General features: G+C 46.6%; 1 protein-coding gene across 2 annotated transcripts in view; it reads left to right on the top strand.

The window, feature by feature from the left end:
* The window catches only part of ogfod3 (2-oxoglutarate and iron dependent oxygenase domain containing 3), a 72,923-nt gene that overhangs the window by 42,798 nt on the left and 13,756 nt on the right, over positions 1-16,369 (top strand). Inside the window, exon 8 of one of the 2 annotated variants that reach the window (XM_033044002.1) lies at positions 3,030-3,153. The exons of the other annotated variant lie outside the window; for it this stretch is intronic. Coding sequence (XP_032899893.1) covers positions 3,030-3,153 — 124 coding nt within the window. The remainder of the gene's footprint in view (positions 1-3,029; positions 3,154-16,369) is intronic. 2 annotated transcript variants of the gene reach the window in all.

The raw sequence follows: 16,369 nt of genomic DNA, 5'->3' as shown, positions 1-16,369 counted from the left end.
TCCTCTCTTCCCTGCATATCCATGTGCCTAGCTGAAAGTTTCAAACGCCACTATCGCATCTTCTCCACCACCACCCATGGCAGCACGTTTCAGGTACTTACCACTCTCTGTGTAAAATAAAACTTGCCCAGCACAGTTTCTTTGAACTTTACCCCTCTAACCATAAAGCTGGGCAGTGTGGCCTCGGTGGGCCGAAGGGCTTATTTTCATGCTGTATCTCAGTGGTTCAATGGTACTCTAGTGTCACAGTGAAACTATTTTTTGCATACCGTTCAGTAAAAGTATTACTAAACATAAGCACAATCTTAGATTAGGTGGTAACATGCAGGAATAGACACTGAGACAGTATATGAAGGACACAAGGTTTTGGCTCCAAACTAAACTAATCCACAGCATCACAAGAATCTTACCAGAGTTAATGTACTGCGTGATATCTAATAAACAAAGAACTATCAAAATGTTTTGGCTTTGTTAAGACTTTGTTTCCATTAGTGGGAGACCAGAGGCCATAGCCTCAAAATAAGAGGACGCACCTTTAGAAAGGAGATGAAAAGGAATTTCTTTAGTCAGAGGATGGTGAATCTGTGGAATTCATTGCCACAAACGGCTGTGGAGGCCAAGTAATTGTGTATTTTTAAAGCGGAGATTGACAGATTCTTGAGCAGTATGGGTGTCAAAGGCTACGGGGAGAAGACAGGAGCATGGGGTTGAGAGGGAAAGATAGATCAGCCATGATTGCTCACCATCACCCGGCGGGGTCACAACATCGGAGGCCTGGATTGCCTCAGCGCAGAGGGAGAGCAAGGAGGGAAGAGACAATGACTTTGGGACTTTAAACTGTGTTGAGTGTTTGTTTTGTTATTTATTCTATGTTATGACTGCAGGCTAAACCATTTAGTTGCACTGAAAAGTGCAATGACAATAAAATTGAATCCAATCCAATCCAATTGAATGCCGGAGTCGACTCAATGGACCGAATGGCCTACTTCTGCTCCTATGACTTATGAACATGACCCGTCCTCGTGGCATACCTGCGGGCTTGGAGCGCCGTTTCCTGGCGGGGACCGCCCGGCATCTCGGCCTCGGCGGCGGCACAGCGTTGGAGCGCTGGAGCGGAGTGGAGCGGGCGATGCCTTGCCTGGGTCGCCACGCTGGAGCGACGCGCTGGAGCTCTGGCAAGCTGGACCGCCGAGAGCAACATCTCCAGGCTGCGGGTCTGCGGAGCGGAGAGGCGGCAGTGCGGAGAGGCGGCGCCGACTTTATCATCGGGAGCCTGGGAGCTCCAAACCGGCGCGGCCTTGTCGGCTTCGGCAGCCGCGGGCTCCAACCAGGAAGCGGCCATTCCAGGTGGCCCAGCCGCCGAAAGGACTCTCCCGACGCCGGGGCAAGACCACCCGGTGAGAACGGCCAGGGACATCGGGCCTCCGTAGAGGCAATTGCGGTGGCCTCAATAGGCCTTACTTTGGGGTGAACATGGGGTGGGGACTGGACATTGTGCCTTCCTCCACAGTGCTATCCACTGTGGGGGGATGATTTTTTTTGTCTAATTGTAGTCCTGTAGGTCTGTGTCCAAGATGGCTGCCGTGAAGAGAGAGTGGACGCTGGCGCGCTTTGGCTGCCGTGAAGAGAGAGTGGACGCTGGCGCGCTTTGGCTGCCGCTGCTCTCTCTTCACACTGTGTTTTTGATTTTCTGTTTTTGGATTGAATTCTGTTTTTAATTTGTGTCTCTGTGATGTCTTTTTTACTTGTTCTATTCCGATTATATGTTTTTATTCCGATTACTATGTAAGGTGTCCTTGAGATGTCTGAAAGGCGCGCATTAAATAAAATTTATTATTATTATTATTAATGCATTGAAAACTTTGTTGCCTCTTCATTGCAGTTGTGTGACTGCCATGTCTATGTGCTCAGATTTGCAAATGATGTGTTCATCATGTTTTGTACGGACTGTGCAGCATTTATCATCTCTAGCATACATGGCTCAAAGTTATCAGTTGCTGTTGTACGACAGGCAAATGCGGCACTCGGGTATTGCTCAGTTGTATCTTCCAACGATGAATGATCACTTAATTTCCAACCAGACGTTTTAAAAAATGATTGCCATGGAGAAACATTTTCCCGTGAACAGGAGTTATTCTGATGAATGTTGGTGTTGTGACATTGTAAGGGTTGCACTGCGCTGAGTAACAGAACAGGAACATGTCTTCAGCCCACAATGTCTATGCCGAACAAGATGCCAAGATAAACTAATCTCTTCACCCTGCACGTGTTTCACATCCCTTCATTCTCTGTATATCCATTAAAAGGCTCTTAAACACCACTATCGTATCCAAACTAAAATGTATACTTGCTTGTCTCCACGTTTAGTAGAAACAAAGAACTGCGTATGCTGGTTTATGCCAAAGATAGACACAAATGCTGGAGTAGCTCAGCGGGGCTGGCAGAACCCACCTTCAGACTGAACGTAGGGTGGGGGGAGAGGGAGGAGGGAAACAGCTGGCGGTTAGAAAAGACCAGGATCATTCAGGGACAGTCACAAATGACCTCAGGCAGGGTGGTGCCCTGGTAGGCCCATCTTGGGAAGGTGTGATCTCAGGAGGGATACAATGTGGTGAACTTGTCGAACTGGTTAGACCACTCGGGAAGAGAGAGGGGAGGGGAGTGAAGGTAGAAGTTACTTAAAATTAGAGAATTCAGCGTTCATGCCGCTGAGTTGCAAGCTACCCAAGCGAAATATGAGCAAAATCGCCACTTTTATGTTGTTACATCAAATTATGTTCAGTTATACTCTTCTCGGCGGAATACAAACAGGAACTAAATCTGACCTAGACACAAATGCTGGAGTAATTCATCGAGACAGGCAGCATCTCTGGAGAGAAGGAAAGGGTGATATTTTGGTCGAGACCCTTCTTGACTGCCTGTTCCGCTGAGTTACTGCAGCATTTTGTGTCTATCTTTGATTTAAACCAGCAACCGCAGTTCATTCCTACACACTAAATCTGACCTGCTTGTCCTGCTGTCTTCCACAGGTGACGTATGGATCATTTGACTACACTTCATTACTCTACTTGTCTGACTACAAGATTGATTTTGGAGGTGGAAAATTTGTGTTTGTTGATGAGCTTGTTAACAGAACTGTGGAGCCGCGAATAGGTATGAATTTCGCTTCTCATTTCCCCATTCTTGTTTAGGTTTATGAGTGTCACAGCGAGTGAAAAAGCTTTGTTTTGGATGCTGTCCAAACAGATCCGGTACAGGAAAAAGAGCAAAGTGGAAGATACAGTGTAGAATACAGTTCTCAGCATTGTAGCATCAGTTCCACGGACAAAGTCCTGTATCTGCAATGGAGTAGGGATGAATCAGATAGTATCCTAGCTTATGGTTTAGGGGTTGTTTAAGAAGGAACTGCAGATGCTGGAAAATAGAAGGTAGACAAAAATGTTGGAGAAACTCAGCGGGTGCAGCAGCATCTATGGAGCAAAGGTCTGAAGAAGGGTTTCAACTGGAAACGTTGCCTATTTCCTTCGCTCCATAGATGCTGCGTCACCTGCTGAATTTCTCCAGCATTTTTGTCTACCTTATGGTTTAGGGGTTTAGGTTCATTATTGGAGTTCAGTGAAAAAGCTTTGTTTTGCATGCTATCCAAGCAGAACAGATACCCTGGAGTCGAGATGAGTCACACGGTACCCAGGCCTAGTTTACGGAAGGACCGTTCAGAAGCCTGACAACAGAGAGAAAGAAAGTGTCCTTGAACCTGGTGGTGCGTGCCTGCCTGCGAGTTTCTGTATCTTCTCCCTGCATTCCTTTCTCTGCAGGGAGAAACACAAATATTCGGGTGGGACAGGTCTGATTCTGTTGGCTGCTTTTCCATGGCAGCGTGAAGTGTGTATGGAGTCAATGGTGGGGAGACCAGTCTGTGTGATAGACTAAGGATCATCATTTTCATTTGCATCATTTTCTTCAATTGTTCCCCTGGAGAATTGCAATGCAATGCTCAACACTAAACTGCAGTTAGACACAAAAAACTGGAGTAACTCTGCGGGACAGGCAGCTTTTCTGGAGAGAAGGAATGGGTGGCATTTCGGGTCGAGACCTTCTTCAGACCCATTCCTTCTCTCCAGAGATGCTGCCTGTCCTGCTGTGTTACTCCAGCTTTTTGTGTTTAATTTTGGTTTAAACCAGCATCTGTAGTTCTTTCGTACATTAAACTGCAGTTTACAGGTCCCGTGCAGCCTTTGTGTTGCAATAATCCTTGTCTTGGAATCTGGACAATGTGGTCTTGTGCAGGTCCATATTGCTTCAATCTTTCTGTGTGACCAATCTTGACTTGGATTCCTGCCAAGAGCTGTTATTGTCAACACCTTGATATACTTGTGAATACATTGGAAAATTAGTTCAACGATTACAGATGACTCCAGAAGCTTTGTGGCTCGCCTGAACAACAAGCCTGAGAATCTGCAGCTCTATTTACATTTAGTTGTTTCAGAATCTCCCAGTTGTATTAAGCACTTAATCAAACCCATGCCTGAGTGAAATAGAATTTTGCTTTCGCTCGTTCATTTCTGCTGCATAACTTTATTTATGTAAGGCACTGATTCCAGGGTTTGGCAAGAGGGAACAATTGGGAATTAGCAGACAACAAGCGAACCATATCCGAGGAAATTTGTTGTGTTTTCAGATTTAATGTGAGAAATACAAGACCATAAGACAAAGGAGCAGAATGAGGCCATTTGGCCCATCCAGTCTACTCTGCCTTTCGATCATTGCTGATCTATTTTGCCTTCTCAACCCCATTTTCCTGCCTTCTCCCGTAATCTTTGAGACCCTCACTAGTCAAAAATCAGTCAATCTACACTAAAAATGTCTGAAGAAGACCCGCACCGACACCCATTCCTTCTCTCCAGAGATGCTGCCTATCCCGCTGAGTTACACCAGCATATTGTGTCTATCAGTCGTCTGTGGCATTGAATTAGTTCTCCCCGTAATTGTAAGTTGTCCCTAGTGTGTGTAGGATAGTGTTAGTGTGTGGGGATCGCTGGTTGGTGTTGACACGGTGGACCGAAGGGCCTGTTTCCACGCTGTATCTAAACTAAAAACACGAAACTACTGAAGGAGATGAAGAGAATGAGCATTGCAGGGGGAAACCATATCTTAAGGGCAGGTCTTTCCCATTCCCACGCTGACCATTCTGTCCTGGGACTCCTCCCTTGTCAGAGTGAGGCCAGATGCAAACTGGAGGAACAGCACCTCATATTTCGCTTGGGCAGCATAAAACCTAATGATATCAACATTGAGTAAGAAAGAACTGTAGATGCTGGTTTACATTGAAAATAGACATACAATGCCGGAATAACTCGGTGAAGTCAGGCAGCATCTCTGGAGAAAGGGAATAGGTGATGTTTTGAGTCAAAGTGACTCAAATCTGTTTCGGGTCAAAAGACGGGTTTCGTCCTGAAATGCCACCTATTCCTTTTCTCCAGAGATGCTGCCTGATCCAGCATTGTGTGTCTATCTTCGGTACCAACGTTGAATTTGCCAATTTTAAGTAACCTCTAACCATCCTCCCCCCTTGTTTCTTCCCACAGCTCCTTGCTATTTCCCCCCCTGCCTCCCCTATGACTCATCTTGACTCCCACCTATTCTTCCCCCCAACCCCACTCCTCTTGCAACATTTCTCCCTCTGGCTTCAAAATCCATGACGTTTCAAACCTGTCTCACACCTATTGTTCATATCACTGGCCTTTGTTCCAATCATCTGGCTGTCAAAACCCCCCCCCCCCCCCACCCTTGGCTGTGTCGACATATTACTTGCCACGGTTTGTCCTGCCTCTCCCACCCACCCCCCCCCCCCCTCCCCTCATCCTACAACTAGACTGTGGAAGGCTCTTGGACTGAAACGTCACCTATCCATGTTCCCCAGCGATGCTGCCTGACCCGCTGAGTTACTCCAGCACTATGTGTCGTTTTATGACATACCGAGATAATTAGCAAAGGTATATCAGAACCAAAGAAGCAGAGAGAGAATGGATCCTTAAACCAGAGCAGAAGGATGCAAGAATTAGCAAGCAGACATAATTTGTTTGTTACTAATCACTTGAGAAATTGTCAGGAAAGAGTGAAGCTGAATATAAACAGCAGAAGGTGTATCGGCCAACTCCAATCATTATTTGACTGATTGCAGCAATCTTAGAAATAGCAGATAATATGCAACTGATTGACGGGAGACTGGGGTGAATTTACACAATGAGGAAGGATATCAGCATATTATTTCTAAATATGATGCTTATCTCGTTAAATGCCCCATGGCTGGTGTTCAGTGGTGGCAATTATGTAGTGAACTTGTTGCAGTTTCATTTCTATGAGTAATGATTGAAATTATCATAAATTAAAAGTGTGATGTTCATTAGTCACAGCAATGTTTGAATTACTGGAAGAGAAATTCTTCCCCTGCGGCTTGTGGTCAGTGCACGATACATTTTAAGTTGAGGAGATAATTTGGTGCGATTGAAACTGTACGTTCTTCCCGTGACTTGTGTAGGTTTTCTCAGGGTGCTCCAATTTCCTCCCAGGTTTGTAGGCTAATTGGCTTGGTAAAATTGTCCCTACTGTGTGTAGGATAGTGTAAGTGTGCGAGGGTCGCTGATCGACGCGGACTTGGTGGGCCAAAGGGCCTGTACCCATGCCGTGCAACGGATGAGTGACTTTGAATGTATTTATAGGACATTATAGGACTCATCAAAAACCAATAATTATACGCAGAACGTAGAGAGCCGTACAGCACAAGAACAGGCCCTTTAGCGCACTATGCCAGTGCCGAACATGATACAAAGACCAACTCTTATCTACCTGCACATAATCCATATCCCTCCATTCCCTGCATACCCATGTGCCGATCTAAAAGTCTCTGAAATGTGACCCATCCCCAAGACATTTAAGAAAAGGTTGCAGTAGGTTGCAAAAGGTACCAGGTTTAAGAAAATTCAACTATATGGAGAGTATTGAAAATTAGATTATATTTGCTTCAAAATATTCCATTCGGGGCAGCACAGTGGAGCAACAGTCGAACTACTGCCTCACTGCACCAGAGACGCTGATTCGAACCCAACCTCGGGTGCTGTCTGTGTGGAGTTTGCAAACTCTCACCGTGACCACGTGGGTTTCCTCCAGGTGCCCAGGTTTTCTCCCACATCCCAAAGACATGCAGGTTTGTAGGATGATTGGCCTCTGCGAATTGCCCCTGGTGTGTAGGGAGTGTATATGAAAGTGGGATGAAATAAGACTAGTGTGAATGGGTGATCGATGGTCAGCATGGACTCGGTGGGCCAGAGGACTCTGTGGGCCAGCTGTTTCCACGCTGTATCTTTCAATTAATTCAGTCAAAAAACATTTTGACCCCAAATGTTGACTTATGACCTCTGTCTCCATGGATGCTGTTAAGTGCCAAGTGCCCGTTAAGTTGACCAAGTACCAACTTGCTAAATTAGTCTTTTGCTGGTTGTTTCTTGATTTTACGTACTCCCAATCTACAATGCGCTATCTTTATCAGAGGCCGCTTGTAAGCCTCAAATTAATAGCGTTATCTTAACTGATATTAGTATTTGTTCTTTCAAGATTCAAGTAAGATTGTCCTCACCTATTCACGCTGTCCATCCACAATCCCGGGCATTAAACCATAATTCCCAAAGGAATGTTTAGTCATATAATCAAATGACCTGCTTCCTGAGGGTGTAAAAATATGCAGCTTCGCAACAGGTGACATTTAATGCTGGGCGGAACACTCACAGGGATTAGAATCTCTTGATTTAGCAGAAACAGTGTGATGAGGGAGAATGGGAAATAGCTTCTGACTAAAGAAATGTAAATGACTGTATTTTGGATGAGATTTAGGTATGATAATACCAGCACTCTTAGTAAGTTGTCCATGCAACTAATGTATACCTATCCTGAACCTCATTGGATTAGATTCAGATGTTTAGTTTAGTTTAGAGATACAGTGTGAAAACAGGCCCTTCAGCCCACCATGTGCATAATCGACCAGTGATTACCCATTCACTAGTTCTATCCTACACACCAGGGACAATATGCAGAAGCCAATTTAACTATAAACCTGCAAGTCTTTAGAATGTGGGAGGAAACCGGAACAGCTGGAGAAACCTCACGGGGTCACAGGGAAAACATACTAACTCCGTATATACAGCACCCGAGGTCATGATCGAATCCAGGTATCTGGCATCAACTCTTACTATGAGTACTGTCTGCAGAGCTGCGAAGTAGTACGGATTTTCCGTATTTTGTACGGAAATGCGATCAGAATACAGATGTACGGATTTGCTTTGTAAAATACGGATTTTTTTTAAATCAGCCCGACTTCCTGTTTCATCTTGCTGCTTAAAAAATGCAAGGATATAAAAAGTCATACTGCAACTCTAAACATTATAGCAGATTAAATCTATTAGTATGTTACATTTCAGGATCTGGATGGTTATTTTTGTAAGCTTTGATCTGCCTGTCCCGCTCCAGGTTTAAACATCGCTGTCAGTTTAACGCATGGGAATTTAAACTAAGCGCTATGGGTTCTAAAAATAGCGCTTCCAGCTGGGGCGCGTTACACATAGCGCTATGGCCACAGCGCTATGGGTCACAGACTGTTAGGGGAGGGAGCGAGGGAGAAGGAGCGAGGGAGTGGGAGGGAGGGAGGGAGGGAGCGAATAAGAGAGGGAGGGAGAAAAAAAGGAAGGAGAGAGGGAGGAAGAGAGAGGGAGGGTGGGAAGGAAAGAGGGAGGGAAAGAGAGGAAGGAGGGAGAGAGAGCGAGGGAGGGAGAGGGAGGCTTCCAAAATGGCTTCTACATCATCATCATCTGGTGCTAAAAGCAGGAAGCTGCCGTTCAAACAGCAGTGTACAAGGAGATGCAGGGCCGGATTTACGTATAAGCTACACAAGTTTAAGCTTAGGGCCTTGAGATCTAGGGGGGCCTACTCACCTCGCTGCCTCACCGGACCCGTCGAACCTCGCCGCCCCACCGACCATCCGCTCACCGGGACCTCCTACTCTTTGCCTCGCCACTCCACCGCCCTCCAGCAGCCCGCAGCCATCGCCTTACCTGCAGCCTGGACTCAGCACCGGGCCTGAAGTTTCCATGCTGCAGACTCCCACTCCCCTGGGGTTGACTGCGCTGGGTCCTAGTGCCAGTCCCCCTAACCCTGGTAACCTCAGTGGCTGTTCCACTGGGACTTCCCCATTCCCCTCAAACCATGTGACCCAAGCTCTTCCCCACCCACACTACAGTCCTCATACCCCCCTACCCCCTGACCACCCCCCACCAAACCCCCACCAGACATCGCCTCGGCCTCAGTCCACTCACCTGCCTTCCTCCGCCCCCAACCCCCATCCCTGCCGTGGGTTCACCATCCCCCTTGACCTCCCCCTCTCAGATACCGAACGGTCTGTCCTCAGCAGAGGCCTCACCTTTGTCCCCCTCCATCCCCACCTCAATGAGTTCCACGCCTGCCGCGATTTGGAGCTCTTCTGTCGTCTGCGCCTCACACCGTTCTTCCATGGGAAGGTATCCTCGCCCCCATTAATGATCCCTTTTCCCGTCTCCTACGGACCCCCTCCCCTTGGACCCCCCCTCATGGTCATTGGTACAATGAAATTTGGGGGTCACCATTCGACGTCAGAACGGCAGAACATTCTCAGCGGCTTGGAGTTCCGAATCGGCCAATTCCCACCGGAGACCGGGGCACCCAAAGTCCACAGGCTGAGCTGGGCGGAGATTCACGCTGGCGACCCTCGGCAAAGGGTTCCCAGGGCTGCGCTATATTAAAATCAGCACAGCCCGAGGCTGGGAGCTCCGCAAACCACAGCTCCTGAGAGGGCGACGTCGCGGAGCTCTCAGAGTCAACCTGCTTTTTTGTCTGTCTCTTGTTATTTTGTGCCATACTACGGTAACAGCATGGTCAGCAAACGGCATCTATGACCAGGCGAACCTACTACGGCTGAGAGAGTGCAGTCCTTTTGGACATTTAGACCCGAGCACGTTTAACCCCTACCCTGAGCTAATACGCTACGGCGACTCGACGCTAGGCCGACACCCGGACAACGACAGGCCTAGGCGGAGACGCGGCAGACGGGGAGGGGCCGAACGACGACTCCGGCGCTTGGTTAGCAGTGGAAGGTTAGCCCTCCCGGTCATACTGTTTGCTAACGTCCAGTCTCTGGTAAATAAGATGGATGAGCTCCATGCTCGGATCTCCACGCAGAGGGACTTACAGGACTGCTCCATGCTGTGCTTCTGTGAAACATGGCTGGGGGAAAGGACACCCGACGAGGCGATAACACCAGACGGCTACACGGCCTTCAGGGAGGACCGGAGCGCAGCGGACAGCGCCAAGACCCGCGGCGGAGGAACGGCTGTACTCGTCAAACAAACCTGGTGTACCGACTGTAAGCTTATTTCTAAATCTTGCTCTCAGAATGTGGAGTATCTAACTGTGAAGCTACGGCCGTTTTATCAACCCAGAGAACTGCAATGTATTATTGTGAGTGTCGTGTATATTCCCCCTTCTGCCAAAGAAGAGGCTGCACTCAGGGAGCTACACGACATGATCAATGAGCATGAAAACAAATATCCTGATGCTGCTTTTATTATTCTGGGAGACTTTAATCATTGCAACCTCAAGAAAAACATACCAAAACTGTATTAGTTTGTGACTTTCCCAACTAGAGGAAATAAGATACTGGACCACTGCTACAGTAATATCAGAAATGCTTTTATAGCTGAACCAATACCCCACTTCAGCAAGTCTGACCACCTGGCAATTCGGCTCAAGCCCACCTACACCAAGAGGCTTAAGTCACAGCCAGTCACAGTCAGAACTGTTAACACCTGGACGGACAGTGCACAGGCTAGCCTGCAGGGATGTTTAGAGGCTACAGACTGGAACATCTTTAAGGTGGCCACAGATGACATTCTGTGAGTGACTACATCAGCTGGTGCACATCTATATGTGCCCCTCCCAGAACTGTGCGTGTGTTTCCAAACCAGAAACCTTGGTTCAATGGAAACATAAAACAGAAGATCAGGAAAAGGCAGGAAGCTTTTAAGTCAGGAGATCAAAGGGAGTACAAGAAAGCCCGGTACGAGCTACAGAAGTCCATCAGAGCTGCAAAGAGGGCTTATTCCCAAAAACTTGAAAGCTTTTACCTAAGTAACAACACACGCAGTATGTGGCAGGGAATCCAAGCAGTCACAAACTACAAGAAAACAGTACCAACCACAGACCCCCAGGATGTCACCCTCCCAGACAGCCTTAATACCTTCTACACCAGGTTTGACAGACTGAACACAGACACCCCCTCAAAAGCCCCATGCAACCCCACGGACACTGTTTTTCAGGTGACACCCACACAGGTCCTGAAAGCTCTGAGGCAGGTGAACCCCCACAAGGCTGTGGGACCAGATGGCGTCCCTCCTAAAGTTCTGAAGGCCTGTGCAGAACAACTCACTGGAGTGTATGTAGACATCTTCAATCTGTCTTTAAACCAAGCAGTGGTCCCCCGTATTTTTAAATTTTCCACCATTGTACTAGTTCCAAAAAAACCAAACCCATCCACCCTGAATGACTTCAGGCCAGTGGCACTCACGCCAGTTGCCATGAAGTGTCTAGAAAAACTGGTTCTCACACATATCAATCACATGGTCCCAGGCACGATCGACCCCCTCCAGTTCGCCTACCGCCCCAACCGCTCAGTGGACGACGCAGTGGCCATTGCTCTACACCACATCCTGCAACACCTGGACAGCAGAGGAACATACGTCAGAACGCTGTTCCTGGATTACAGCTCGGCTTTTAACACCATTCGCCCGGGCAGGCTGACTGAGAAGTTGACAGACCTCGGCGTCCCGACTCCCACCTGCAACTGGATCTTGGATTTCCTGACTGAAAGACCACAGGTGGTGAGGATGGGGAGGAGGGTGTCTGCAGAGCTTACCGTCAGCACAGGATCACCACAAGGCTGCTGTCTCAGTCCCAAACTTTTCACCCTGTACACACACGACTGTGTCTCCACCCAGGAAAATACCATCATTATTAAGTATGCGGATGATACCACCATCCTGGGCCTCATCAAGGGGGGGGACGAGTCGGGCTACAGGAGTCTGGTGAACGACATTCTTGCCTATGGTGAGGTGAACGACCTAAACCTCAACACAGACAAGACAAGAGAAATAATAATGGACTTCAGAAAAAATCCACCCCCCCTGCAGCCCCTCATCATCAAGGGGACTGTGGTGGAGAGGGCTGACAGTTACAGATACCTGGGATTACAAGTAACATTAGATCTGAACTGGACTTTGAACACTGCAGCCACAGTGAAAAAAGCCCAGCAGAGACTGTACTTCATCAGGCTGCTCAGAAAAGCTGGTCTGCACTGTCGCCCTCTCACCCAGGTCTACAAAGGACTGATAGAGAGCATCCTCACCACAGGCATCACGGTGTGGTATGGAAACACCATACAGACAGAGAGGAAGGCTCTGCAAAGAGTCATAAAGACTGCAGAGAGGACTATCAGAACGGAACTCCCCTCCATGGACACAATCTACACACAGCGCTGTCAAAAAAGAGCAGAGAGAATCATCAGAGAGACACTATATCTAGCTCACTCCCTGCTCAAACACAAAAACTGCACATACAACCTCAGGCACAGACGAGCGGACAGCATCGCCACAAACAGAACACGCTTTTTTAAGAGCTTCTTCCCTGCCACAGTGAGACTCTTGGCCAAAACAAAATGAACTGATGTCCTGACCTACCTCATAGCATATCATATTATATCATATTATATTGTCTCCTGGGCCTGTGCAATTTACAATGCAATCGACACTTTTATATAGGGTTTGTGCAAGTTACAATGCTCTCACTTTCCCCTTTATATAGGGTTTTAGGCACTTTCTTTTTTTATTTCTAGAGAAGTATATGTTTTTATAGATTATGTGTCTTTCTGTGTGTCTTTTTAATTTGACTTGACTTGACTCTCTGAACAACCGCACAAGAGTTCCTATGTGTGTAAGCACAAATGGCAAATAAAGTTTTTGACCCCTTTGACCCCTCCATGATGTTGAAGCAGTAGGCCCAACACTCCAGAGTTTCAAACGGCGATCCAGGTAAAGCATCGCCCGCTCCGCGGTGAATCCAATATGTATTTTAAAACCAACTGTTTAATGACAACATATAGTAGGATCTAAAAGTGTCACACTGTCACTGTCGGGTAGTCATGGTCCTCTAGTCGTGGGGGTGGGGGATTGGGGGGGGGGCTCACAAATGAAATAGCTTAGGGCCTCTCTTCATCTAAATCCGGCCCTGAGGAGATGGCAATGAATGCACTGTTAAATAAGATGCGTTGAAGACATGTCAATTGGTAGCAAAGTTATGCATTCTTGTACTCTTACACGGGTATGACCGCACTTAAAAAATAACATTTTTTTCAGCAAAATGGCACCATGTAAAAATACTGATTTCCTCAGCAAAATACTAATTTTCAGGTACTAGAATACTGAAATGCTCTGACAAAACTTGGCAGCTCTGTGTCTGCAGGTTGTGCGTTCTCCGTGACCGGGTGGGTTTTCTCCGGGTGCTCCAGTTTATTCCCACATTCCAAAGTCTGAAACATAGAAACATAGAAACATAGAAAGTAGGTGCGAGAGTAGACCACCAGGTCCGTCGAGCCCGCACCGCCATTCGCTCATGGCTGAACACTAAACAGACACACTTACCCACAAACAGTAGACACAAGACACAGAACACAAGACACTACCCTCCCCTTTATACCGCTATCACCCCTCTCCACCCCAAGAACCACGTGATCTCCTGGGGGAGGCAAAAAACCGGATAAAAACCCAGGTCCAATTCGGGAAAAAAATCCGGGAAATTCCTCTCCGACCCCAATCCAGGCGATCGACACTTGTCCAGGAGATCACTCAGGTCTTACTATACTAACCATACCTAGGTCCATATCCCTGCCCTCTCCCCGTAGCCCTTTATCCCCTCGGCAGCTAAAAAACCATCTGAAGAAGGGTTTCAGCCCAAAACGTCGCCCATTCCTTCTCTCCAGAGATGCTGCCTTGAGTTACTCCATTGTGTCTATCTTCGGTTTGTCGATTAATTGGCTTCTGTCAAAATTGTCCTTAGTGTGTAGGATAGAACTAATGTACGAGGTGATTGTGTTGAAGGGCCTTTTTCCAAATTGTATATCTAAATGTTCCCGATGTTGGGGAAGTCCAGAACTAGGGGTCACAGTTTAAGGATAAGAGGGAAATCTTTTAGGACCGAGATGAGAAAATCATTTTTTACACACAGAGAGTGGTAAATCTGTGGAATTCTCTGCCACAGAAGGTAGTTGAGGCCAGTTCATTGGCTATAATTAAGAGGGAGTTAGATGTGGCCCTTGTGGCTAAAGGGATCAGGGGTTATGGAGAGAAGGCAGGGATGGGATACTGAGTTGGATGATCAGCCATGATCATATCGAATGGCGGTGCCGGCTCGAAGGGCCAAATGGCCTACTCCTGCACCTATTTTCTATGTTTCTATGTTTCTAAACTGAACTAAACATTCTAAATTATCCCAAATTGTTACCTGTAACCAAGAGGATGCTGATAGTAAACAGTAACATTGCTTATGTTTTGGAATTGGTTTCAAACTCAATCTCATGCAGAGAAAAGGTTTATTCCTTATCTGTATTTCTCTTTCTTTGGAGAAATATATGTTGCTTCTATTAACTGACCTCTGACATCAGCATTTGATTTAGGTCCTTCAGTCTTATTTCTCTTAATTTGCAAAAACATGCATAATTGCATTGTTTGTCGATTAAAAGTTGATCATGCCTGCAAATGAATTAATTTGCTATTCACCTGGATAATATTCCTGTTCCCTGAGCCATTTTCAGGCTGAGGTTATTGCATTTTAGCAGTGTGCTGATGAGTCTGAATAATCTGTAATGCAATCACCAATCATCTCTTGCTGAGTATATGGGGTTTGAGGGAGCTGTCAATTTATGCAGTGCCTACCACTATCTCATTGAGAACCATTACTATGAATAAGATATTAAAGGCATGAAACATTTGATAAACGAAGATTGAAACTAGGTTTTTAGCTCCCAGCAGTGAATATACTGTATATAACTCGGGTTAATGGAATGAGCTGAAGCAATTTTCAATTGAACTGTTTTAGAATACTGAATGTTTTTTTTGCTCAGAATTTTTTTTTTGTGTTTAAAAAAGCACTACGTTTTGCAATTTGAAGATACATTTAAGTAGCATGCGGTTTATCACTGCTTCAGAAATATCATATTGTACAGTTTCATCGGTTTGCTGAGCACTTTTAGGTTTTACTGGGTTGGAGGAAGTTACAGCTGGGAGGTTTCTTTCCAGATGTTGTCAGGCAACTGGGCCATCCTATCACCAACTAGAGAGTGGTCCTGACCTCCCATCTACCTCATTGGATTGAATCCACCGATCATCCATCAAACTTTGTCCTGCCCCTCCTCTCTTCCAACTTTCCTTCTCTCCCCCCTCTCATAAGGTCATAAGGGATGGGAGTAGGAGTAGGCCATTTGGCTCATCAAGTCTACTCTGCCATTTAATCATGGCTAATCTATCTCTCCCTCCTAACCCCATTCTCCTGCATTTTCCCCACCACAACCATTCTGAAGAAGGGTCCCAACCCAAACCACCACCTATTCATGTTCTCCAGGGATGCTGCCTGACCCTGCTGAGTTACTCCAGCGCTTTGTGTCTTTTTTTGTAAACCAGCATCTGCAGTTTCATTCTTCTCTATCTCTTGCCAGGCTTCGTCTCACCTGCATCTCTCTTTTTTCACCTTTCTCCCACCTACTATCAATCTGAAGAAGGTTCCCGAACCGAAACATCGTCTGTCCATTTCCCTCCACAGATGCTGCCTGACCCAGTGAGTTCTTCCTTAGATTAGATTAGATTAGTTTAGATTAGATTTGTTTATTGTCATTCAGACCTTTCGGTCTGAACAAAATTTTGTTTCCCTGCAGTCATACATATAATTAAAAAATGACAAAAACACACAATCAACACAAATTTAACATCCACCACAGTGAGTTCACCAAACACCTCCTCACTGTGGTGGAAGGCAAAATCTTAAAGTCTCTGTCTCTTCCCTCTTTGTTCTCCCTCTGCGCCGTGGCGACGGTTCAAACTCCACGGGTGGTTCCTGCACTTTATGTTTTGCTCATGATGACAGCATCTGCAATTTCTTGTGTCTCCCCCTTGCTTTTACATACGTCAGAGTGCTGGGCTGCATAAAATAATTGTGACCATGGAAATAGAACAGGCAGCGGTTCACT

This window comes from Amblyraja radiata, chromosome 26 (genome assembly GCF_010909765.2).
Source record: "Amblyraja radiata isolate CabotCenter1 chromosome 26, sAmbRad1.1.pri, whole genome shotgun sequence".
NCBI lineage: Eukaryota > Metazoa > Chordata > Chondrichthyes > Rajiformes > Rajidae > Amblyraja > Amblyraja radiata.
The sequence above is the reverse complement of the archived record's forward strand: the minus strand, read 5'-3'. Positions and strand labels throughout refer to the sequence as shown.